Source organism: Gastrolobium bilobum, unplaced genomic scaffold, assembly GCF_033153095.1.
Source record: "Gastrolobium bilobum isolate Gb01-03AN ecotype WA unplaced genomic scaffold, APGP_CSIRO_Gbil_v1 utg4223, whole genome shotgun sequence".
In the NCBI taxonomy this organism is placed as follows: domain Eukaryota; kingdom Viridiplantae; phylum Streptophyta; class Magnoliopsida; order Fabales; family Fabaceae; genus Gastrolobium; species Gastrolobium bilobum.
The window spans coordinates 111,024-134,470 of record NW_026895490.1 but is presented as its reverse complement, the minus strand read 5'-3'; the positions used below and the strand labels follow the sequence as shown (position 1 = coordinate 134,470).

At 35.7% G+C, this 23,447-nt stretch overlaps 4 protein-coding genes across 8 annotated transcripts; 2 read left to right on the top strand and 2 right to left on the bottom strand.

Annotated features, from left to right (window-relative positions):
• The first annotated feature begins 331 nt into the window (after positions 1-331).
• Positions 332-1,160, top strand: LOC133313970 (lachrymatory-factor synthase-like). Its single transcript, XM_061515397.1, has one exon. It carries the CDS (start codon positions 372-374, stop codon positions 885-887), a length of 516 nt encoding a protein of 171 aa, XP_061371381.1. The 5' UTR covers positions 332-371; the 3' UTR covers positions 888-1,160.
• Positions 1,161-2,014: 854 nt separating this feature from the next.
• On the bottom strand, positions 2,015-4,525 carry LOC133313948 (SNW/SKI-interacting protein A). The gene is made up of 2 exons (XM_061515376.1): positions 4,423-4,525; positions 2,015-4,211 (listed from the first exon to the last, which is right to left on the bottom strand). The coding sequence occupies exon 2, from the start codon at positions 4,205-4,207 to the stop codon at positions 2,396-2,398; it is 1,812 nt and encodes a 603-aa protein (XP_061371360.1). The 5' UTR covers positions 4,208-4,211; positions 4,423-4,525; the 3' UTR covers positions 2,015-2,395.
• Positions 4,526-6,058: 1,533 nt separating this feature from the next.
• LOC133313933 (dolichyl-diphosphooligosaccharide--protein glycosyltransferase subunit STT3A) lies at positions 6,059-15,604 on the top strand. 2 transcript variants are annotated; one of them, XM_061515360.1, is made up of 23 exons: positions 6,059-6,228; positions 7,014-7,076; positions 7,284-7,339; positions 7,454-7,525; positions 7,681-7,786; positions 7,872-7,922; positions 8,238-8,333; positions 8,567-8,626; positions 8,711-8,824; positions 9,229-9,315; positions 11,154-11,257; positions 11,351-11,446; positions 11,692-11,812; positions 11,924-12,004; positions 12,089-12,220; positions 12,317-12,553; positions 12,956-13,099; positions 13,262-13,448; positions 13,520-13,617; positions 13,730-13,809; positions 13,899-13,986; positions 15,143-15,232; positions 15,335-15,604. In XM_061515360.1, exons 1-23 carry the CDS (start codon positions 6,112-6,114, stop codon positions 15,389-15,391), a joined length of 2,337 nt encoding a protein of 778 aa, XP_061371344.1. In that variant the 5' UTR covers positions 6,059-6,111; the 3' UTR covers positions 15,392-15,604. The 2 variants fall into 2 exon arrangements, with proteins under 2 accessions (XP_061371344.1, XP_061371351.1); XM_061515367.1 differs by having other exon boundaries at positions 6,061-6,228; positions 12,326-12,553.
• A 667-nt stretch (positions 15,605-16,271) lies between these two features.
• Positions 16,272-21,300, bottom strand: LOC133313850 (protein unc-13 homolog). 4 transcript variants are annotated; one of them, XM_061515271.1, is made up of 5 exons: positions 20,469-21,300; positions 18,730-19,614; positions 17,968-18,396; positions 17,588-17,777; positions 16,272-17,498 (listed from the first exon to the last, which is right to left on the bottom strand). In XM_061515271.1, exons 1-5 carry the CDS (start codon positions 20,922-20,924, stop codon positions 16,564-16,566), a joined length of 2,895 nt encoding a protein of 964 aa, XP_061371255.1. In that variant the 5' UTR covers positions 20,925-21,300; the 3' UTR covers positions 16,272-16,563. The 4 variants fall into 4 exon arrangements, with proteins under 4 accessions (XP_061371255.1, XP_061371247.1, XP_061371263.1 ...); XM_061515263.1 differs by having other exon boundaries at positions 17,968-18,423; positions 18,748-19,614; XM_061515279.1 differs by having other exon boundaries at positions 17,968-18,423; positions 18,748-19,633; positions 20,469-20,557.
• Between the last annotated feature and the right edge of the window lie 2,147 nt (positions 21,301-23,447).

Below are 23,447 nucleotides of genomic sequence, written 5' to 3'. Positions count from 1 at the left end.
GTGGCTCACATACAACCACCCTCTTCTATCTCTATCCTTTTCTCGTACATTACTTGTAGCTTGCTTTTCTGCACACGTTTTCCTTGCTTTCTGCTTCGTTCAACTACAACACTAGCACTGTTATTTCAACATCACATGAGAGAGGATCTATTCTTTAACCATTTTATTAATATTTAACTTGAGAAAAATGGATAACCATATATCCAAATTGAAATAATTTCCTAATGCACTTAAAAAAAAAACATGTGCTTCAAACCATTGGGATTCTAAAGTGGAACAAAATGGCACTAAAAAGCAATCATTGGTCATCTATATAAATTGGTCATCCTGAATTGCTTTTTGTGTGGACTTGCAGCTTCTTACTTGATATTATGGAGTCAACACAAGAAGGAAAAGAAAAGTGGAAGGGCAATGCCAAAACAGAAGTAATAGGAGCAAAAGCAGAACAAGTATGGCCTCTTTTGGAGGATTTCTTTGGCCTTGAAAAGTGGTTCCCCACTCTCTCAACATGCCTTCCTGTTGAAGGTATCTCTGGCAAACCTGGGTGTGTGCGCTTCTGTGCAGGTTTCAAGACCCCTGTGGATGGAAATGACAAACAAACCATGAATTGGACTAAGCAGAAACTGCTATCCATTGACCCTACTCATTGGACATTTAGCTATTCAATCATAGATGGAAATGTTGGGTTTCACTCCTATGTTTCAACATTGAAAGTACAGCCAAAGGAAGATGGATGTGAGATTGAGTGGCTGTATGAAGTTGAACCTGTTGAAGGGTGGAGATTGGAACATCTTGATTCCTTTATTGGCTCGGGCTTGCAGGTTATGGCTCAGAGGATGCAGGTAGCTTTGAAGATCATGGAAGAAGCTCTGAGAGCTTCAACTTAAACTAATCATCATGAGTGGTCACCGAGATAAGAACCATAGGCACTTTTTCAGATTTTTAGTTACTTTTATTGCTATGTTTGCGAATTTCAGTGTGTCATTACTTATTAGTAGAAACTGAAGGTGTGTTAAAAGTGATGTTGTGTTGTGTTGTGGTGTGTTGTGTTGTGTTTCAGCAATAAAATAAGCTGGATTTCAGTGTGTTTCTGTCTTGACGCATGCTACAGTGGGAGTCTCATTTGTGGACATCCAAATTCTTGTAAACTCCATTGAGATTCCAATAAAGTTTTTGGTTAAATAAAAAAATAATAGTAACTATTCTAAATTGTTTTGTACCATCAGTTTTGGACCGGTTTGACAAGTTATCCATCAATTATCTTTTCTGGGTTGTTTGGATTGGTGACTAACCGGTTTAAGATTTTCTGGTCAGAATTTTTTTTTTTTCATTGCTATTTAGTGTTTACGACCTTTAATTGAAAACTGTTATAGGGCTACCTCTTTCTGTGGTGTGTAGTTATTCCGATCTCTGAAGAGTGATGATGTTTTACTTTTTCATTTTGGACTTTGCACATTTGTATATATGCTTCTTTAATAACTCTTTATGTAATCCTGCTCTTTTCTGAAGCAGATTTGCACATTCTGTTTTGCACATTTGTTAGGCAAAACAGAATTTCTGAAGCAACGCTTATCAATGAGATTTTCGGCCATCAAGAAGGATTGCAGTTCATGCTCGTTATGAGACTCAGAAATTTGATTCATTGACTTTGCTACCCATACCAGTCGAAGTGAAATTTGAATATCTCAAAAAAGAGCAGGAAAAAGATAAATTTTAAAAAATTTGAGTCAAGCGAGGAAAAGAATGAAGTTAAAGCAAGTGAACCTTGAGCAACTTAGTTAGATGCCGTCAAAATATGACCAAATAAAGAGAATACAACGTGCTAGATATAAAATGGCAAACCCAGTGCATAAATAGACTCACAAATGAATAACCTTAGACTCAGCCCTCAACAACATGCTAGATATACAACTACAATTAAAAAAAAATTAAATATTCAAAAGTAAAAAGAAAACACAAAATTAGCACAAAAAGGGGAGCTTAGTTACAACATAAAACTTCTTATATCGGTTTCCAAAAAAAAAAAAAAAAAACTTCTTATATCATATTGAAATATCAGAGTATCAGAGGAAGGGTATGTCCTGCAAAACTGTTTCATACAACAAATTCGGACAACCATTTTATACGTGTCTCTAATAGAGGACAAGATCAGCTTTAAACATTACATTTCATTCAATATAACTTACTGAAAGATAGATTTGTCATAAATAACACCCATAAGCAGTTTAGAAACAGAATACAAAAACATGACCCCTGGGGAGGGGGAGAAAAAGCGAGTTCTAACACAACTACATTATCCCGACCATCCTTTTCAAGAACACCAATCTAAGCCACCACTATGGATATTGAAGGAGACACTAAGCATGAGAAATAGGTATCATCAAATAACAACTACTTAATGCCCTCTTTCAAATCCAATGCGAGTCCTACCAGATCCTCCCTCATGACCATCCCGCATTGAAGATCCAGCACTTGCTCTCATAGTTCCTCCACCACCTACTTTCTCCATGGCCTTCTTTCCCTTCTTTACCTCTGTCAAGAACTGATCCAGACCAAATGGATCAGCTTCTTCATTATCAAACTCAACTGGCCGATCCCTTGGACCCGTCCTTTCAGAAGTCCCTGTAAATCCTTTGTCAGGCTTAAAGCGATCAGTCTTCATAATCTTCTCTAACTGCTCATCTGCACCTCCATAAGCCTCATTATCGATATCCTTCTTTGGCCTATACAGAGTTGAGAGCGTTGGCTGTGCAGTGAACAATCCTTTGTCATACACATTATACTGATCATCAGTGGCAAACCCAGATGACATTCCTTTATCCTGGTTGAAAAGCCTTTCATCATACATGACCTCCGACCCTGGCTTAGCAGAAGCCATACCAAGAGCAACTTTCTCACTTACATCACGATCCCTATCTCTCGTAATCTTGCTTTTCTTTCCCATTGCAGCATCCTTAGCCTCTAATCTTCTCTCCCTCTCCCTCTCTCTTCGTCGTTCCTCGCGAATTTTCTCGCGTTGCAGCCTCTCCTCCCTTTCTTCCCTCGTCTCCTTTGGTAAATTCTTCTCCCTTTCCCGTGGATGCTCATAATCAACTCTCATATCGGCATCATCCACACCACTCTTGTCTGAAGGGGCGGGAACAGCAGCTGGAGGAGGGGCCACGCCAATTCTCTCGGAACGTGCTTTCTGAGCCAAAGCCCTCAGCTCCTGTTCTTTCCTTTCCTTCTCCTTCAGAAGCATCTCCTTCTGAACCTTGGACCTCATAGCAACTGCTTCTCTAGCCTTCTGCTCGGAAACATACAACGCTTCTGAAAGCTTTGCAAAATTATCATTGATCTGAACCTCCTGAAGGCCTCTCCCATCAGCCGCAAGACGCTTGTCAAGAGGGATTGTATAACCTTTCGGATTCTTCCAATTCGAAATACAAGGAGGTATCTTCCAATCTTGCTGATCCTTCACCGTAACAGGCCTTGGAGGTGAATGCATCACAGGCACAGGAGGAGACCCAGATGCCTTGGGAACACGTTTATGCTTGAACTTTGGAGGCTCAAGTGGATCCACAGGCATCTCAACCATCCTAATAACCCTCTCCTTTGCCCCGGAATTGAAAGCCGCAGATTGTTGCGAAGGCTTGTACTTAATATACTTAGTATCAGATGACTGTTTGGGAACATTTTTAGGCTGAGCCGCACTCAATCTCACATTAACTATCTTCTCAAGGGCAGCCTTTGTTTCCTGCATTGTTTCTTCAATCTCCTTTTGAACATCCTCATCATCCTCATCCATATTATCTAACTCATCATTCTTCAAAAACTGAGGTATGATATCTTTCTGCTGCGTGTATACAATCTTTTTAGCATTCTCATTCTGCCTCACTATAGCATCATAGGCAACATTCCCGTGAGCATCAACCGTCACAGGAAGAATCTTCGAACCGGGTTTTGAGGACTTGTCCCTTCCCATGTCAAGCGGATACTGTGCTACATGGATCTCAGGAAACGCTCCACCGTCACCAAAATCCTCCACCTTCCTGGGAACAAAACCAGCGCGCTTCAAATAAGGCGGCACCGGCTTCTGCTTTATCGCGGTGGATTTTTCCTCCTCGGAGGAGGTGAATCTCTGCTTGAACCATGGATCATTACTATGGTCATAGTAAGTTGTTGACGATGATTTCGCTGGAGGGAGAAGCTCTTTCAAAGCCGCCATAATTCTGAAATCAAACAAAAAAATCAACATGAAAAACGATAGCCTAATCCGAGATCTAGAAATCAGCAACAACGTGGCAAAGAGAAGAATTTCTATGTTTTGATCAAAAACAACGAATTTTAGAACAAAAAAAAAGAGGCGAAACCCTAATCCGAGATCGAAATTCGAAGAAGCTTTGTTAATAGAAAAGAGAACGCGAGAAGGAAACGACTAACCTGGAGGATCAGCGACGACGACGATGCCGATACGACGACGACCACGATGGGTTCAGGTGAACGATTAATCTAAAGATAATTCTTCGCTATACCTTACAATAATGCGTTTGCAGCTCCATCTTTGAGGGTCGGTTCGTGTATGGGTCAGGCAACTGGATTTGACCCGTGGGCTTTACGTCCCCCAGCCCAAAGATCCTAAATTCAAATTGATAAAAGGGATACAAATGGCAGGTCAGTTGGTGTTAAAACATTGAGTAAAGAGTTTAAAGTCTTAAATTTTAGAATTTGTTCTGAATTGAACTACATGTGAAGTGATGAATTAATTGAAATATTTAAAAAGTAAATAAATAAATTGATAAAGAGATAAAATATTTTATCTAATTTTTTTTTTTACCATATTTACTCCTCTTTAGTATTGTTCGATCAGAATCTAGAGAGAAAAAGTGAAAATCTTATTCAACAATATTGAAAATAAGTAAATAAGATAGGGAAGAAAAAAAATAGGTAATATATGTATATTTTTTTATATTTTAAAAATAGATTATAATAAATTTTAATTAAACAAGAAAATCAGTTACTGACACGTTTCTTTATTCTCAATAATTACTTACTGTTTTTTAAGAAAAAGAAATTACTTTATTGTTTCTTGATTCTTAGAACCCATTTGCGGTAAGATAAAAAGAAGAGGATATATCATGTGTTGGATCATTTATTATTACTTTTTGGAAGTTGAGTAGGTGAGAGTATATATTTAATTTTTTTCATTATCATTCTTAGGAAATTAAAATCTTAATATAAATTCGCTCCAAATAAACTTACTTCCTGTAAAAAAATTACCTGTGATTTATCAAAAAAGAAGAGAATAAATAAATTATCTTATCGTGCTCTTATCTAATATTTAGTGATGTATAATAGGGTAGACTAATATTCTACGAGAAAATGTTGGTTATTCTATGTTATTCGCAATAAAATAAATTATTTCTAAAGGACTCATGTTAGTAATAGATATAATAAGATAATAGATATTATATGAAACTCAAATTCAAAGGGATATGTTTGTTTATTTATATCATGTCATGACATTTTATAATGAGTTGATCACGCCCATATCTTTTTATACTTTTTTTTTGGTAGTTTATCCTTTTATACTTTTATCTTGTTATTTTATCCTATTTATTCATACTTTATCCTCTCCAACGAACTTCCTTATTCAAATTATATAAAAAACTGAATTAATACATATTTAAAATTTCGTAATTTGATCATATGAAAAACAAAGAAAGATAGGACAGCATAACTCAAAGAATTCATATCCTTATTCCTTATGGTAGTATGACGACATAAAAATGGAAAAATCAACCTTGTGTGAAGACCTGAGAAGAGAGTCAAGGTTCAATTCCATGACTCAGCGTGCCAAAATTTCAACTCAATTTTGTAGCAAGCGCAAAAGCATGTTGCCACGTCAAACGGAAAAGGACATTTTAGTCATCAAGCATAAAACGAGACCCAATATTGTCTTTTCACAATAGAGTTGCAGCTTCTCTCGTCCGCAGGCTAACACAGCAGTCTTTCCCCATTGGCTCCCCTCAACCTCAACAACGACTTCTACACATATAAACCCCAGTCACACTCTGAGTCTCAGACTCTCTCTCTCTCTCTCTCTCTCTTCGGGGCTCGATTTCGCCGTCAATGGCGAGCTCCGATTCTCAGAGCAGTAACTCCTTGAGGTATGCCTTTGGTAATGTTCTCGCGTTCTTCATCCTGCTCCTGATCGGTGTTCTCGCCTTCTCGATCCGTCTCTTCTCTGTAAGCATTTCTCCATTCCTTCTACTTCCGCAGATCTGGTTACCTGCACTCTGTTTCAATTCCTCCTTTACCTTTTTTCAACGCGATTGTCTGCTTCTGAATTCAACGGCGCGAATAATCGCTAAATTGAACCGTTTCGTCGTATGTATAACAATCAACATGAATGACTCGCAATCTGTTGTTATTTTTGTTACACGGTAGCACAATCTCAGTGACTTAGCCATGACTCTTTAGATTTTTTGTTTTTTGAGTTGACCGAGCTGTGTTGATTCATTCACCAGTTAAGTCAATGGCTTAATAATGTTTACATTAGTGGCGTAGAAGTGATACTTAAGAGTGAAATTATGAAATGCAAAGTAAGATAAGACAATCTTCTTAATTTTTTATTTCATTTTAAATATACATGTACTTGAAATAAATATCCTGTTATAATATTAAAATTAGATGATAAAATGAAGCCTTCGTATTGATTGAAATTCTAATTTGTAAAGTTGTACTTAGAAAGAAATTTTTTAATTATGATTCCAAAAGCATGAGTGATATAGCACGTATATTTTGTAGAAATAATTATCTAAAAGTGGTGATATGGTGTAGACATTTCTATGAACTGACTAACTCTAACTCTAAATGCTGTTTGTTTTTGTTTTGAAATTATATGTTCTTAATATTTTGAGATCGTAATGTTCTTTTCTGTTTTTTCCAGCACTATAGTAGGTTATCTATTTCCACTTGTTGGCCAGATTTTGTTTTAGCAGTCCATCACATTTTCTGTGTATTTTATACAGGTTATAAAGTACGAGAGTGTTATCCATGAATTTGATCCTTATTTCAATTATAGAGTCACTCAGGTGAGCATTATTTGGAATGAAACTGTTTTGTACGTATTACTATTTACTACATATTATTGGGAGGCCTGAGAAGTCTCTCATGCTGGTTAATGGCTATAGAAAATTGAAATTTCTTCACGGGTGTGTGTAACATTGTTCAATTTTACTTTGTTAATCTCAATGTGATGAAGGTTCACAAAAAATGACAGACATATTTGTTGGTTTCAGTTTTTGACAAAGAATGGGATATATGATTTCTGGAACTGGTTTGATGATCGAACTTGGTAAGTAACTGGTGCATGAAATGAATCAGTTTTCCTCTCTATATATATGTAGTTTAATGAGATTGTTGTTAAATGTTTATGGCTTTAGTGTTTGTGTTACTTTTCCTTTTCAAGGTATCCCCTTGGTCGTGTAATTGGTGGGACTGTCTATCCTGGTTTGACCTTGACAGCAGGCACCTTATGGTGGTAGGTATTCGAAAATACACAGTTGGAGATGTTGGTTTTCATATGCTGTGATTTTTCTATTGATTAAATATTAATTGTAAATACTCGTGCAAGCAATTGTTGCAAATTTTATCTATGGTGGTTGATATTTTTTGACGATTCCCTCCTGGTGTCAGGATACTGAATTCCTTGAACATCCCTCTCTCAGTTGAAACTGTTTGTGTGTTTACTGCTCCTATATTCTCAGCCTTTGCTTCTTGGGCAGCTTATCTTCTGACAAAGGTTTGTCCATGCCAAAGTTGCGCCTTTTATATTTTTTCTGTTATCTATATGTTTGCTAATTAACTGCAGCTGCTCCCTTTCTTAGGAGGTTAAAGGTACTGGGGCTGGATTGACAGCAGCGACTCTTTTGGCTATGGTGAATTTCTCAACAGGCTTTGTGATTTTATGAGATTGTCTTCCAATTTTCCTAATGATTATAAACATTTCATTTATGGTTGTAATGATCAAAAACATTGGTTCAGCCATTCAGCATTCAATATTTGAATGCTTGACAAGTCAATGTTTAGTTAGAGTGATGGATACTGGTTGAATAACAAACATGTATGTTGATGTGTAGATATACAAATCTATGATGACTGTTGGTAACGGTTGCTCTCTTTTATATGTTTTGGTTGCTGGTCCCTGACTTCACTCTTACATGTAGTATATCCTAATCTTGTTGTGCATGCAGGTCCCCTCATATATATCTCGATCAGTGGCTGGCAGCTATGATAATGAAGCTGTTGCTATTTTTGCTTTGATCTTCACTTTCTACCTCTATATTAAGGTGCTCTATGAAAGCAAACAACTTTATTTTATATTGAATGGTCTTGTATAAAGGCATTGATTTTCTTAAAAATTTCTGGGGAATTATTAGAATGGATTATCATCATTGTCTAATAGTATGTAATTTGAATATTCTTTATGAAGCATCACTTCTGTACGCCTCTGCTGATAGAAATCGCTTAAGCTTTTCTTTATTCTCCATTAAATTTCTGACTTGATTTACATGTCATGTAGACACTGAATACAGGGTCCCTCTTTTATGCCACTTTGAATTCCATAGCATACTTTTACATGGTAAGCTTTTTATGGTAATGCTTATCTTGTTATCTTTGCCTCTGCCTCTTCTTATTTATGTTATCTTCTTTTCTTATCTTGCAGGTTTGCTCATGGGGAGGGTACACTTTTATCATTAATCTCATTCCAATCCATGTACTCTTGTGCATAATAACTGGTCGCTATTCTTCTCGACTGTACATTGCATATGCACCTCTTGTAAGTATCTGTTTCAATCATACAGTTATTTTAGAGTTTAAAAAATGCTTTTGCCTTTTTAAATTGGAATTTTGAAATGCCTGTTACTATTAATTGTGCTTGGTAAAGTAAGCAGTATGGTAAAGTTTAACGGATTAATGAAGTGTTAAACAATGAGGTTTAACTTGCTTGTTACAATAGTTAGATGGAGTATTTAATTTATGTTTGAACTCTACATTTTACTAGATTAGAGTATGTTTCATTCATTTTGTGTTATGTATTTACTACTTTATGTGACTTCGTCCCATTTTTATTTAGAATTACATGCCAGAGGTGTTCTGGGACTGGATCTGGATTTTAGATTAAAACTATCTCTTTTTCATCTGACCTTGTTCCTGGTTCACATTTTGATTTTCTCAATGCAGATTGTATTGGGCACACTGTTGGCCTCTTTGGTGCCTGTTGTTGGATTTAATGCTGTAATGACATCAGAGCATTTTGCATCATTCCTGGTGAGTTTCCCCCTATTCTTTGGATGAAATTAGACTTGCCTCAAATATTAATAACCAACCGTGCATTTAAGCCTAATAGTATTATTACAGTTTTATGTGAATGCTTTATTGACTTTTCAGTGGAATTGGTTTTATCACAGAAGGTTTTTAATTAGCTGAATATTTTTTTTCTTTTTTTTTTTATAGGCAGAATGTTTTGTGCTAATTTGTCAAACTTCAGAGTTTAAGTAACCCTGTAGCAAGTTCATATTCTCAAAATCAGCTTACAAACTTGAAAGAGTTGACTTGTTCAGATAACTATAAAAAATACATGTGTTTTATAAAGATCGATTTACATTCTAAAACATATTTTCAACTAAATAAAATTATACTTCTATGTCGTGGTTAACTTGTGACTCCTTTTAATACAACTTTTATTCCCATTAGGTGGGGTTGGCTACATGTACAAACAATGCCACTGTGTTCTATTAAAACCCAAATTTTCGAAAAGACCATTTAGATCAAGGTATTTTTTAATTTCTTTTATAGTTTCCTTTAAAGGGGAACATTGGCACGATTGGTGTTGTTGCAAATGCAAGATAAAGCTGCTTGCTATAGACACACAATATGTTTGACCCCTTCCTGGACCCTACACATAACGGGAGCTTTGTAGCACAAGGCTGCCCTTTTTTTTTTTCTTTTTGAGTTTCCTTTGCTCTTCCTCTACATCTGTTTTTCAAGTAATCCTCCATATGATCAACTCCACCCATGACAAAACCATCTTGGGGTACATGCTGTCATCTTTTCATCAATAGGCGCTACTCCAACTTTCTCTCTAATGCATTTAAACTGTTGATTTATCTTTTCTTGTGTTCCCTCACTCATTTACTGCAACATTTTTATCTTCAGAACACTTAGCTTGTGCTCTTGTTGGCACTTTACCACCCAACGTTAAGTACCATAAAGCATTGCTAGTTGTATGGCTGTTTGGTTAAAGTTTCGTTGGAGCGTGAGTGGAACATTGTGATGACAAATACTTCCTGAACCAGTTCTCTATTTTGTCCTCCCAGTTTGATTCCTATGATATACATCTCCTTTTAATACTTATTTTTTCTTTTTGGAAAAATGAACTTGTCAAAAGAAAGAACTCAAACAAGAATACACCACAAAATCTTAAATATAAATATACAAGGGGCCTTATACTAAATAAAAAAGGATTTGCTTATGGCTACTAGCAGAATTCATACTAGCTTACTAGGTAAAAACTTAAACTGCTTGCTACAGCAGGATTCAAGTTGAATTGGTTGAACTTTCGAAGTGTATTGGCAATGGCTGAAAATCAAGAACAAATTTAATATGATGATATATTTTCCACAATGATGACCCATCAAGTAGAGACAAAAGAATTTGCTATGGCCCAGTTGTGAATGGGTACAATGTCTTTTCGCTTGAAGTATATCTAAGCTAATTTCATTTTCCATGCAAAAAAATCTTTTCCTAGCCATAACTTAATGATTTATAATATTTTTTATATGACGAATATTATAATATAATTATATCCACTATCTTGTTAACTTTGCAATTCATAACTTCTGCAAGTCTCATGCAAGCTTTTAAATCTAAATATCTAATTATTATACCAATGCTATTATTTATATTCCAGGTATACTGACTGATTCATTGTTTAGCGCTGATTATATAATCATTCATCTTTGATCAATTCAACTTGATTGAGCATATGTATGACCTAAAAGTTGAATTATTTACCAATCGATTTTTTGTATTTTTCCTTCTCTTTATATCCAACTAACTAGTTTCTTTGAAACCTTATATTCTTTTTTCTAATTTTTCTTATGCAGGTTTTCATTATCATCCATGTGGTGGCTGTTGTGTACTATATTAAAGGGATTCTTTCACCAAAAATGTTCAAAGTAGCTATGGCACTAGTTGTTACTGTTGGCCTGTGGGTGTCCCTTTGATTGACTTATTTGACTATTCGAAACATCACAGGTAGAAAACTAAACTAATCCCTGTGCTTGTCTTGTTCGTTTTGCAGGGCAGTGTGTTGTGCAGTGGTAGCTGTACTTATAGCACTAGTAGCTTCAAGTCCAACTATGGGATGGAGTGGAAGAAGTTTAAGTCTACTAGATCCGTCAGTGCTGTGTTTGCAACCTTTTTTTATCATTCAAATCCTTCAAAAAAAAAAAAAATATTAGTAAAATATTTTTTATTATGTTTGAGATGGTTGTCAGTTCTTCAATTTGATAGTAACTATGGATATATCTATTAGCTAAAAGAAGCGTCTTTAAGTTTACCTTTATATGTCATTTTGCAAATATTTTATTGTTATGATTTGGCACCAATCCTAAATACTTAAAATTGTGCGTGGTGTGACAGTACTTATGCAAGCAAGTATATACCAATCATTGCTAGTGTTAGTGAGCATCAGCCTCCTACCTGGCCTTCTTATTTTATGGACATCAATGTCTTGGCATTCTTGGTTCCAGCTGGCATTATTGTGAGTTTTTTTCTAGATTCCCCCCCCCCCCCCCCCCCCCCCCCCCCCACACACACATTTTCTTGCAGTATTCTATGTAAACTAAGTCATGCTGGTGTGTACCTGCTGTAGGCATGCTTTTCACCCCTATCTGATGCAAGCTCTTTTGTGGTACTTTATATTGTTATGTCGGTATATTTTTCTGGAGTCATGGTAAGAAAAATCTTGGGACTGTAGTTTTTCCACCGTTACATTTTTTTATTATTTTATTGAAGACATAATCTTGTCAAATATCAGGTTCGCTTGATGCTTGTACTTGCACCAGCAGCATGCATCTTGTCTGGGATCGCTCTTTCCCAAGCTTTTGATGTTTTCACAAGATCAATTAAGTTTCAGTTACCCAGACTATCAGATCATTCTCATGTTAATGTAAGCATTTGTTCTTTAATCATCACCAGAATTGGCATTTCTTTACATTCTTCTAGTCACTTCATGAGTTTGACTTCTTTAAATTGTGCTTTTGAGACTATCAAGGCAGGGGATGCCAGTTCTGAAACTGTTGTGCCAAATGATACAGTGAAGACTGATAAAAGCGAGGACACATCAAAGGAACGGACCTCGAGAAAGAGCAAGAAGAAGGATAAGGAACCCGTGGAAAAGCCTCTTAGCAAGTCACAAATTAAGAAAAGGCTTTTGGTTTTACCTCTAGAAGCATCCATCATTGCTATTCTCTTACTTGTGTTGCTAGGTGCATTCTATGTGGTAATTTTCAAAGCATGATATCATTCATTGGAAGTTTAATAGGTTTTTAAACCATTACAGCTTTCAGATTATCTACCAATCATACAAAGTAGATAATTTGTTTAATACAAGTTTTTGTTTTTCCCCACTAGGAGTTTGCAATCCATATTTTCCTTTCTATTCAACTCATATGTTTCATATGTATTACTTTGCAATTTACTTTCTCTTTTAAATGAATCCCTGGTCTCTTGCTAAAAAATTTATGATTCAGCTGGTCGATACTGAATTAGAAGTGTCATGTCTTCTTCTACTGGTCTTGTTTTTTATCTTGCTGAACAAGAGTGCCCTTTCATGCTACTGTGTTAGAATAAAGAAAGTTTTTTTAATGTTTACAGTGACTCACTATCTTGATCTCTCTTGTAGGTTCACAGTGTGTGGGCAGCAGCAGAAGCTTATTCAGCCCCCTCTATTGTTCTAACATCATATTCAAATGATGGACTTCATGTTTTTGATGATTTTAGAGAGGCTTATGCTTGGTTGAGTCATAATACAGAAGTCGATGATAAAGTAAGGTTCATGGCATTTCCTTATTTTTCTGCTCAAATGGTTGAGTGTGCTTGTGTACAATATTTTTTACCCATGCTGCAAACATTTTGGAATAAACTTTCTATTTGCTTTTTCTCTTACAAGTCCAAACAACTGCCGTGGCTAACCAAACTGTCATTGTAGGTGGCATCTTGGTGGGATTATGGATACCAAACAACTGCCATGGCTAACCGAACTGTCATTGTTGACAATAATACCTGGAACAACACACATATTGCTACTGTTGGTACTGCCATGTCTTCTCCAGAGAAGGCAGCTTGGGAAATTTTCCACTCCTTGGATGTCAAATATGTTCTTGTTGTATTTGGAGGTCAGCTTCTTTCTCTTTATTGATTTTATCCAAGTCACGCTGTTCTGATTTGTTGCTATACTTAATTTTAGGACTGGTTGGCTATCCCAGTGATGATATTAATAAGTTCCTGTGGATGGTTCGAATTGGAGGGGGTGTATTCCCGCACATAAGAGAACCAGATTATTTAGTAAGTTACAAGAGCTACCTTGGTTATTTTGGAAATCAGATACTACTCTAGTTCAATAATTATGTGGCTTATGACGTGTGTTAATTGCTCTTTTTTTACCCTTTTTGAACAGAGGGATGGTCAATATAGGATTGATTCTATGGCCACACCAACAATGCTAAACTCCCTCATGTATAAACTTTCATATTACAGGTCAGCGTTGCTGTAAAATTTGTAGTTTGAAAAATGCTCTGTTTTCAACTGTTAGGCTACTTAACTCCCCTACCCTGCTATTGCTCCAGATTTGTGGAGACAGATGGTAAAGCTTTTGACAGAGTAAGGCGGACAGAAATTGGGAAGAAATATTTCAAACTTACCCATTTTGAAGAGGTCAGATGGTTTTTTATTGAAACTCTCATGAACTTTGTCTGGTTCTCTGTATAATATATTATGATCCTGGAAATTAATTTTCAATGCATGGCATGATGAATTAGTTGCTGAACTAACCATACCATGGTATTCGTTCTACAGTGCCTAATATGGATAATTCGTATGATATGATTTCCTTATATATATATATATATATTATTGTTTAGATTGGCCTACATCTGTCAATGTTACCATGCGTTTATCTTTGGATAATTATCCCACATTGTTCCTTGATAGTCCACAATTATTACTGTGTTTGAGACTTTGAATTAACTTTGTATTTAGAAAAAGCTTTTAATCAAAAACAAACTTGTAGAGCTTTTGGGAAAACAAAATATTATTCCCAAAAGGGAAAACATACTCTATATGCTAATGCTAGCATATTCATTAGAAATATTGAATAGTCTATTTTATTTTACTTATAGTGGACTGTTTTTTTTTTCATCATATTTTTACCCATCCATGAACTGCGTAATGCTATTTTATTTCTTGATACTATATTTTGGTGTTTACTTGATTTGCCTATGCTCTTTTTGTACTGCATAACTTCAACTGATGATTTGGTCTCAAGTAGTGATTAACTTCTTCAAATAACAACTGGTATCATTGCTAACAATTAGTTTAGTTCTTGCTTTTGGAAATAATACAAGAGGATACAGAATTTAGATTTGGGATATAAACTTATTAGCTTTCTTAAAATTTGACGCCGTTCTATATTTTCTTGCCCCTTTTTCTTGTAGTTGACATTTATTGAATTTGGAATCATGGAAGTCTTACCAATAAATATATTATGGGTTTTATTTTTCTTACGTTGTCTCATGCAACACACAAAAAGTGAATGGGACCCACTAAAAAAGAAGAGAGAGAAAATAAAAAAGCGGGTCCCACCCACTTTTTGTGTGTTGTATGAGACAAACAACTTGTCTCATGCAACATAAGAAAAATAAAACCCATATATTATAGCAGCCTACTAAAAAAATAAAAATAAATTATAGCAACAATCATTCCTTTGATTTTTTTCTTTTCGGTATAGTCTTTTGAAATCGTTAATAGGGATTAAGCATTGCCGTACCTATTGTGGGCTTCTGATGTCTGTCGTGGCTTTTGATGCATTCAGGTGTTCACAACTCACCATTGGATGGTTCGGATATACAAGTTGAAACCTCCTAAAAACAGGATTCGAGGAAAGACTAAAAAATCAAAATCGGTACGTATATGATTCTTTTATATGCCTTAGATTCTTTCTTAATATTTGATCGGAAATCACCTAATCTAGCCATAACTGATCTCGTGTTCTCATGTTTGGCAGAAAGCAAGCTCGAAAACGACCTCGAAAAGAAAGGGACTAAAAAGGAACCCTTTTTAGTTTAGTTTTTCTTTATTAGTAGGTAAGCATAGTTCTTAGTCCGCGTTTCATGTATACATGTATACAACTAATACACGGGCCATGGGGAGATTTTGCTGGCATTATTAGTTACTCTCTCGAGTGTCGAATGATCAAACGAAAATTTTGGAATTATTTGTTTACCGACTGAATGGTTAAGTTAAGATCTCATTTTTGGGATTAAAATGCCCATCGGCAAAATGATTTCGTTGTTAATTTTCTGGCTATGTACGCATGGAATTTATCTATAGGATTAAAAATATTCAAGTACACCACCAAATAAAATAAAATATTGAAGTACTAAATTATTTTTTAAAAGGATAAGTATTTTTTTCTGTTAAATGAACATGAATAAACCTCGATGCTTCCGTGCGCTGTCGTAGCTGTTCTTACTTTCCATGTTATGTTGAGGCATGGTATAGCGGTGTTTGCTCCAAGGCTTAGCTCATTTTGCCCTCACTCGGGGGTAATTTGTTTGGGGTCTTTCTGGGGGTGAACCAGATTTTCCCTTCACCTCCAACAAAATACTCAGAAAACGGAGCGAAAGTGGATCGCATAACATTATCCACTTTTTGTAGATTATTAACGGTAAATTATAATGGCTTGCAATTTTTCAACACCTTTTCTGCGTAAATAATTGGTTTCTACCCGTTAAGGGATTAATTTGTTTAGTCTATAAATAATATGTTTATTCAAGTAACGCCTTTATGATTAACTAATTTGCGATAATAAATTCGTTCAGTTAATTTACATGGTCAAGCTCTAGTCATTTGTGAAAAACGAAACAACAGTGCTGCACCAATCAATAGACCAATTATTTTGAAATAAAATAAATAATAACTAAATATAGTACTTCTCTGTATTCCCATGTGGTCAGTAATTGCATTTTGACAGGAGCTGGAAACAGACGAACAAATTAGGAAGCTGATGAAAAACTCCTTGTACAAAGTTTAGTTTTGAACATTATTGGTGACAAAGTACCATATTCCCTAAAGTTAATCACCGTGTAAGAGTATTATGCATACCACCTTTTACTTCAATCATATCCTCACACACACCAGCAAGTTAGAGTTTCAAAACATACAAAATGAAGCTACTAAAAAATTTATATAGGTTGAAAAGGCGTACGAGAGAGAGGTATTACTCATCAATTTTTAGACTTTCGTAGGCAAGTTGTAATTTTTCTTAAGGAATTTAGCAGCTGCCTCATCATTCCTATAACACAGAACTCGTAGAAGGGTGTTTGGTTCTCTTGGGCTCCATTGATCTGCTGTTGGAGGAAACGGAAGCCTTGATTTGGCTGAAGAACCATACATTTCCATAGTAAGTTGACTGAATTGCTGAATTATGTGCTCAGTATCCGCATGAAACAAGGGAAGTACACCTCTTACAGTGGTAGAATGTTTTTCTATCAATTCAGCTGGCAATCCATCTCCATTGGACCAGAACAAATCAGTCAAAAACTTCAAATCTTCCTCTATTATTACAGAATCTTGCAAAGAGAAAGCACGTGATGGACCTCCAGCTAACAAAACCAACAGGAACCCATCAAAAGAAGCTTGCATTAGTTCAATAATCACACGTGTTCTAACTTTATCATGCACTGTTGATGATATGATCTCCAAGTATTGCTCAAGCTCTTGTAGAAAAGGCTCAATCCTTGTGGCTGAAACTTCTCCGACATATAGACCATCCCAAAGAACATGACAAAGATTGTGGAAAACGACTTTGTATGCTATACACTCACATAGTTGATGGATACTTTCCACTGCAGCAGCAGCAGAAAACTTGAACTTCAAGCTCATCCCATTTGTTATATCATCGTCGTTAGAGGATTTAGAACTGCTGAGATTGGCAACTATCCTCTTTTCCAAAACCCCTAACTCCATGCGAATACGCTGCATGGTGTTGACGCGAACACACATCTGGGGTATATCAAATGAGTTGTCTCCGTTTGTGGTTCCAACTTGGCCTTTCCTCCTCTGAGTCATTTGTGACTTTTCTTTTTTCCGGAATACACCATGAAATTTTGCTCTTGTTGAACACCTAGTCAATGCAGGCATAGTTGGGATGAAAGAGTTACGGTTCCCTGCAGAACATACAAAACGGAAAACCTGGTCACACAGGGATTGAATAACTCGTTTTGGTAAACCAAAATGCTATGCAGTAAATATATACCACAGCCAGATTTGGCTTTCAAAATGTATTGTTGGAGAGATTTGTCAAGACCAGACATCAATTCAGGTAGCAAAACAGCATGCATGGGTATAGGCAACAAAAAGAAAGCTTCCAGAGTGTCATCTATGAACCGTAAAACTTCAACAGCAGAAGGAGCATAGCCCTCTTTATTTGCCTTTGGATTCCATACCTATAGAAAAGGATGGTGAAGTTAAGAGTTATATTAAAACTTTTAAACTTGCCAACAACCATGTTTGTTTGTAGTAATAACAAAGCAATGGTAGTATCTTACAATAACAAAACAAACTTAAAAAAAAAGAAAAGAATACTATGTCAACTTGATTTAGATTATAAGCAACAAGATTGGGATTTTGGCATACCTCTTGTTGCAGTTTTCTGTCAATCCATTCCCCTAGTCTATCGACTCTGATCTTCATCCATGACTTAACCAGACTAGCAATTACTGCTTCAGCCTCGTAAGGTTGCATCTCCCTTATAATGGATTTTCCACCATCTTCACTGTCAACAGAATCTTCCACTGCTATCTGCACCAGATCTTTCTCCAGTTTGTCAGCAGCCAACAACACTTCTATAGCATTGGGTGTCAACTCAGTAACACCTTTGACATATTGCTTCAACTCATTTCCATAACACACATGAAGGGTAGCAACCGCAACACCAGCAGCAAGAGGATGCCATCTCTTCAGTTTGGAACTAAATATTGCCTTCTCGTTAATAGCCAGTTCGGTAATGTCTCGTGCAAGGACAGAAAGAGCAGGAAAGGCTTTATTCTGTTTTCTAGATGGATGCTTACTGGGGTCCAGTTTGTCCAATATCTGCCTTAAAAGAGATTAAAAAGAGTTAAGTCATACTGATGGCACCGACATCAGGTAATTTAGTTTGAACATGAAATCCCAAACGGAGAACGTTGTAAAATAAAAATAGCAGGACCAGAAAGAATTTTAAGCTTATAAATTATCCTTGCATATTACAGAAGTGGTTGAAAGGAGTCTTAAGCAAAACAGCTAACTTTATCCTATTTCAGTCAGTGGGATCAAAAGTATACCATATACAATTATGTCATAATTTATCATATGTCTATACCATATGAAAGAGAGTGGGAGTATTCATATTCAGGGAGCTTGAATAATGGAACTTGCCTGAGCGAAAACAGCACGCAATGATGATCTAATATAATTTTCAACTCTGGTGCAAGCTACATCAGTTTCTTTCCTCTTCCAATTGTTATCATGAGAGATATCCTCTGCCAAAATCTTTGCTGACAATACAGCTAGAGAAACAATGCTTTCCATTGATTCAATATTATCATTATGGAAAGTATCATGGTATGCAAGGAGCCTTTTCTCTGCCCAACTTAACATCAAACTCAATGTGGAGCTCAAAGTTTTTGAGTAAAAAGGATCTTTCATTGTCTTGGTATCTTTCTCAACTTCTGCTAGTAGATTACTGGATGCAAACAGCAGATCATTTTCCATTTGGCCAGTGGCAACATACCTTTGAAATAAGACCCAAGAGAAACAAATATTATGCAGCATCTCATTAATTCCAAGCATAACCCATGTCTTCTTGATGAGCTCTAAGACATCATCAACCTCTTCTATCACGGAATTTTCTGCATGAATATCAAAACAAGCTTCTAAAAGAGTTTGGTAGATCCAGAGGTTCAGTGGAAACCCATCAGCCCAGTGGCATGTCTCAGGAACAGACCCATCAGATGACCTGCAAGCAAGAGACATAACAGCACTCCGCAGGGTCTGCATTGATTCACTGCCTTTTCCAAGATCCATGGGTTTCTCAAGGGCTCCATGGATTATGCGCCGGAGGCGTTGTGCAGAAGTATCTGCCTTATCTAATGGAAGGTGAGGATACAAGAGGAGTCCTGCTTCAAGAAGCTTCAAATTTCTCCTCAGCCAAGCCTCATACTCTTGTTGACTGGGAAAATCTGAACTCTTAAACAGTTGTATTAGCTCTAGAGGAAGAACCACCGACTCCATGCGTCTTCCAAGCTATTTCATGAACAAAGACCTAGTAAGCTATCATTAGTGATTAAACAGATGTAAGGAGCCGTAAATACATATGCTGAAATTTTAAATTCTGGTCCATATATTTCAATCCCAATTACTCATATGAAGGAACGAAATGAAGTGTAACCTTTTCTAGCAGTAGGAAATATATCCCACTTAATGATCAACAAACAAGCAATAAACAAAAGTACTACATAACCAATGAAAGGCGAATAAAAAGTAGCCAAAAGGTGATGTTCATTAGCTACTTGTCTTTGTCCTTTTCTTTTAAAAAATTAATCATACAGTTTTAAGTTGTAATTGCAGTTGCAGAAACTGATGGGGACTGTGACAGCAAAAAAATTTCAAGTCTTCAATTACAAAACAATTTTAGTTTAAACAAAAGCTACAACTCACAAATTATAAAAGAAAATTGTTGCCACCCGTCATGAACAATATTCGGTGTATATCATCAGGCTTAGCACAAGTTACAAAGCTATCAAAAGCAAACAATGATTAGTTACAGGGGTTAAGTAGAACACATTCCGTCCAATTTGAACATATTCTTTTAGTCAAAATAAGTCAATGAGGTGAAGTTCAATTTCAGCTCTAGAACATGGTAGAGTTTGAGTAATCATTTGTAAACCCTTGGAAGGTAAAAAATATGCAGAAAACTTCAATTACCAGGCAAACAGGCACTTGAGCAAAAATCAATCAATGAGTCCATTATTTCAATACCAATTTTTCATTTCCCATGAAAACATTCCAATTTTTTTTAAGTCCTTAAAAGTTTTTATTCAGTAACCAACCAAACCAAACCAAGAAAAGAATGAATGAATGAACAAAAAAATTCACACCTGGCCAGCAGCTATTCTCAGCAGTGCTCTCCTAATCCTTGTATCACTCTGCTCAGAAATCTTCATCTGCACTCTCATCAACTCCCCAGTCGTCACCGCACGCTTGTTCCCACTGTTCTTCCTCAACGACGCCGTTTTCAGCCCCAGAGCCTTCTTCACCTTGCTCGCCGCCGTCGAAGTCAACGACCTGTTCAACGACGCCGCCGGCGCCGGAGACCGATCCCGATCCCCTCTCTCCGACTGTGATATGAACGTCAACGGCTTCGGCCCTGAACTCCGGCATGCTCCGACGAGGATCTCGTAGGCGGTTTCTCGGAGCTCCGATTCGGGTAAATTCGGACCCGGGTCTCCGAACGGAGAATGAAGGTCCTCAATTGGGTGAACGGGCATGGCGTTTTGCAGTGGCTGGTGCTTCTTGGAACCTCCAATTGCTCTGTCCCTGAAGCTTATGGACATTACTTGCTCGATGGAAAAAGCTCAAAGATTAACCGAATTGAAGATGACCCAGATAAGGAATTTGAGTGGTTTCGATGTGGGGTGGGGGCAAGTTTTGATCTTTTTTGCGTTTGTGAAAGTGGGAATTTGCTTTCTCTTCTCTCTCTCTCTCTCTCTCTCTCTCTCTCTGCTTGGGTTTCAGAGAAAAGTGTTGTTGTGAAGATTGGTCTTTGGATTATTCTTACTTGACTTTCAAGATAGCTGCGTGGTGGGGCAGAGGAGAAACCAAAAAAAATAAAAAATAAAATAAAAAAGAATGAAAATTGGAACTCACAGAGTGAAAGAGAGTCACAGTGCAGAGAGCGTTTTTTTGTTGTATAGAGAGAGAGAGGGTTTGAGTGTTTGAACTTTGAAGTTGAAGTGAGAGTTGAAGGTGCGCTGGTGTTTGGGGCAAAGGGTGGGGACAAGGAATCAGGGAATTAAAAATGCAACTTTTCGGTTGTGAATAAAAAAAAAATTAATTTCTGGATATAATAAGATAAGAATAAGAGTCAAGAGAGTCTTTCTGTTATTTTTATCTTTTTCTGTTGTATTTATCTTCTTCTCTAGGTTCCCACCGAATCTTATTACATACTAGGTTTCTGACACATGAGATTGTACGTTATTCAAACTATATTTGATGATTATCTGTGAATGTAAAAAATTTGTTCCAAGAGAACTATTTCCATGGTGATGTAAATATTTCCGTCTCGGATAAAATTGACTTTAGTAAAAAATATTTGTGATTTATAAAAAATATATATATATACTATTTAATAGGGTTTTATTTTAATTCACACTTATAATTTAGTAATATATTATGTAAATATACAATGGGCATTTTCATTTTCTTCGCAAGTACGTGTTAATAGGCCGAGCTTTGATATTAAAAGATTAAAATTGTGTTTAAATATATCAGTTTGACCTAATCGGTTACCTATTATGAATATAATTATTGGCATGTGGCCTGACTTATTTACAAAAAATAAAAATCTGCTTTAACCTGTTAAGAAAAAATAAGACAACAATCTAAATAAAATATACGATGAATAACACTAATAATTCGATAAAGATTCATAAGTTCAATGTATATCCAAATAACATAATATAAAATAAAATCATTCCAAAAGTTTGTTTGACCAATAAAATAGGAGTGAAATGGGTTGAAGAAAGAGAAAGAGATATTATGAGTAATATAAAAAATATAAATAAAAATAAAAGTTAGTATACGAGAGACTCTACGGCCGAACTTTTGAATTGGAGCCTAATGCATTTTCTTAAAATGAGTTTTTATACCAGTTCAAACTTGATTCCAACATTTTTAGATATATTAGCCCAAATCTTCACGAGTTAGGTCAAAGGTCCCCCTAATTCATTTACCACCTTTATTCGCAAGTGTAGAATGAATAAATAATAAATGTTACTTCTTTTATATCTTGTATTGTTAAATGTTCTTGTTACCCTATATCAAGATACATTTGATCTTTTACTGTCGTGGGTTATAAATCTCAAACAATTTGATTCCTCTCTCCTTTAAGGTAAGAGAAGTTTGGAATTGAAATTTTTTTCATGGAACTGGTGGAAGGCCACGCTGGAATACGTACAACCTGTTGAAACGAGATAATATTTATTGAGCTGTACAATTGTTGAAATTTTTATTATTGATTACAGTTACATAATCATAGAAGATTTGTATTAAATAAATTAAATTTTTTATTTGCATAATCATAAGAGATTTGTATTAAATAGATTAAATTTCTTATTTGAATAATCATAGGAGATTGACATAATCATAGGAGATTTGTATTAAGGGTTCGCTTTTTCTGCAGTTACTGCAGATAAGTTATCTGCAATAAGTCCAATACGATGTTATTTTGGGCAAAAATCATGATATTTTTGTAATTTTAATTTATTTCATAATTATAATAGTCTTTATAATTTTTTAAGATTTCAATACCAAAACGACGTCGTTTTGGGAATAAATGCAGATAACTTATCTGCATTAACTGCAGAAACATTTTTCCCTTGTATTAAATAGAAATAATAACAGATTATTTCATTTCCTTATTTATAGCTGATTGACAGCAAATTTGTAATGGATCTAGAGTACTCATTTATGTATATAATTATCCTAGTAGAGGAAGAATAAATATGTAAAAATATTCATGAGATGACACCATTGTTTTGACAGAACCCATTGAAAGAAAATATTTAATATGATTCCAGCCGATCACTTGATTCAGTGGTGATTTGGGCCAATTAAAATGAAATATATTTTGATATATGAGTATGGAAAAGAGAGAAAACAAATTTTTTTGTCCAAACATTTCACTCCCAATGAAAGAAACACCTGCTCATGGTGCACATATATAAGACGATCTCCCATGGAAGTTCCGAATCATGCAAATGCAGCTTTACGTGGGAGATCTGGTTGCACAGAAACTTACAAAGAAAAATAATAACATAAAGAATAAAAATAAAAATACAAGATATTTTCTACAATTA

Coding starts and splice junctions, on each gene's coding strand:
- LOC133313970 (XM_061515397.1), top strand. CDS start 372: ATGGAGTCAACACAAGAAGGAAAAGAAAAGTGGAAGGGCAATGCCAAA.
- LOC133313948 (XM_061515376.1), bottom strand. CDS start 4,207: ATGGCGGCTTTGAAAGAGCTTCTCCCTCCAGCGAAATCATCGTCAACA.
- LOC133313933 (XM_061515360.1), top strand. CDS start 6,112: ATGGCGAGCTCCGATTCTCAGAGCAGTAACTCCTTGAGGTATGCCTTT. Junction 8,825..9,228: donor ACATTGCATATGCACCTCTT/GTAAGTATCTGT, acceptor TTCTCAATGCAG/ATTGTATTGGGCACACTGTT. Junction 13,987..15,142: donor AACTTACCCATTTTGAAGAG/GTCAGATGGTTT, acceptor TGATGCATTCAG/GTGTTCACAACTCACCATTG.
- LOC133313850 (XM_061515263.1), bottom strand. CDS start 20,924: ATGTCCATAAGCTTCAGGGACAGAGCAATTGGAGGTTCCAAGAAGCAC. Junction 19,615..20,468: donor TGAGAATAGCTGCTGGCCAG/GTGTGAATTTTT, acceptor TTCATGAAATAG/CTTGGAAGACGCATGGAGTC. Junction 18,424..18,747: donor TGCGTGCTGTTTTCGCTCAG/GCAAGTTCCATT, acceptor CTTTTAAGGCAG/ATATTGGACAAACTGGACCC.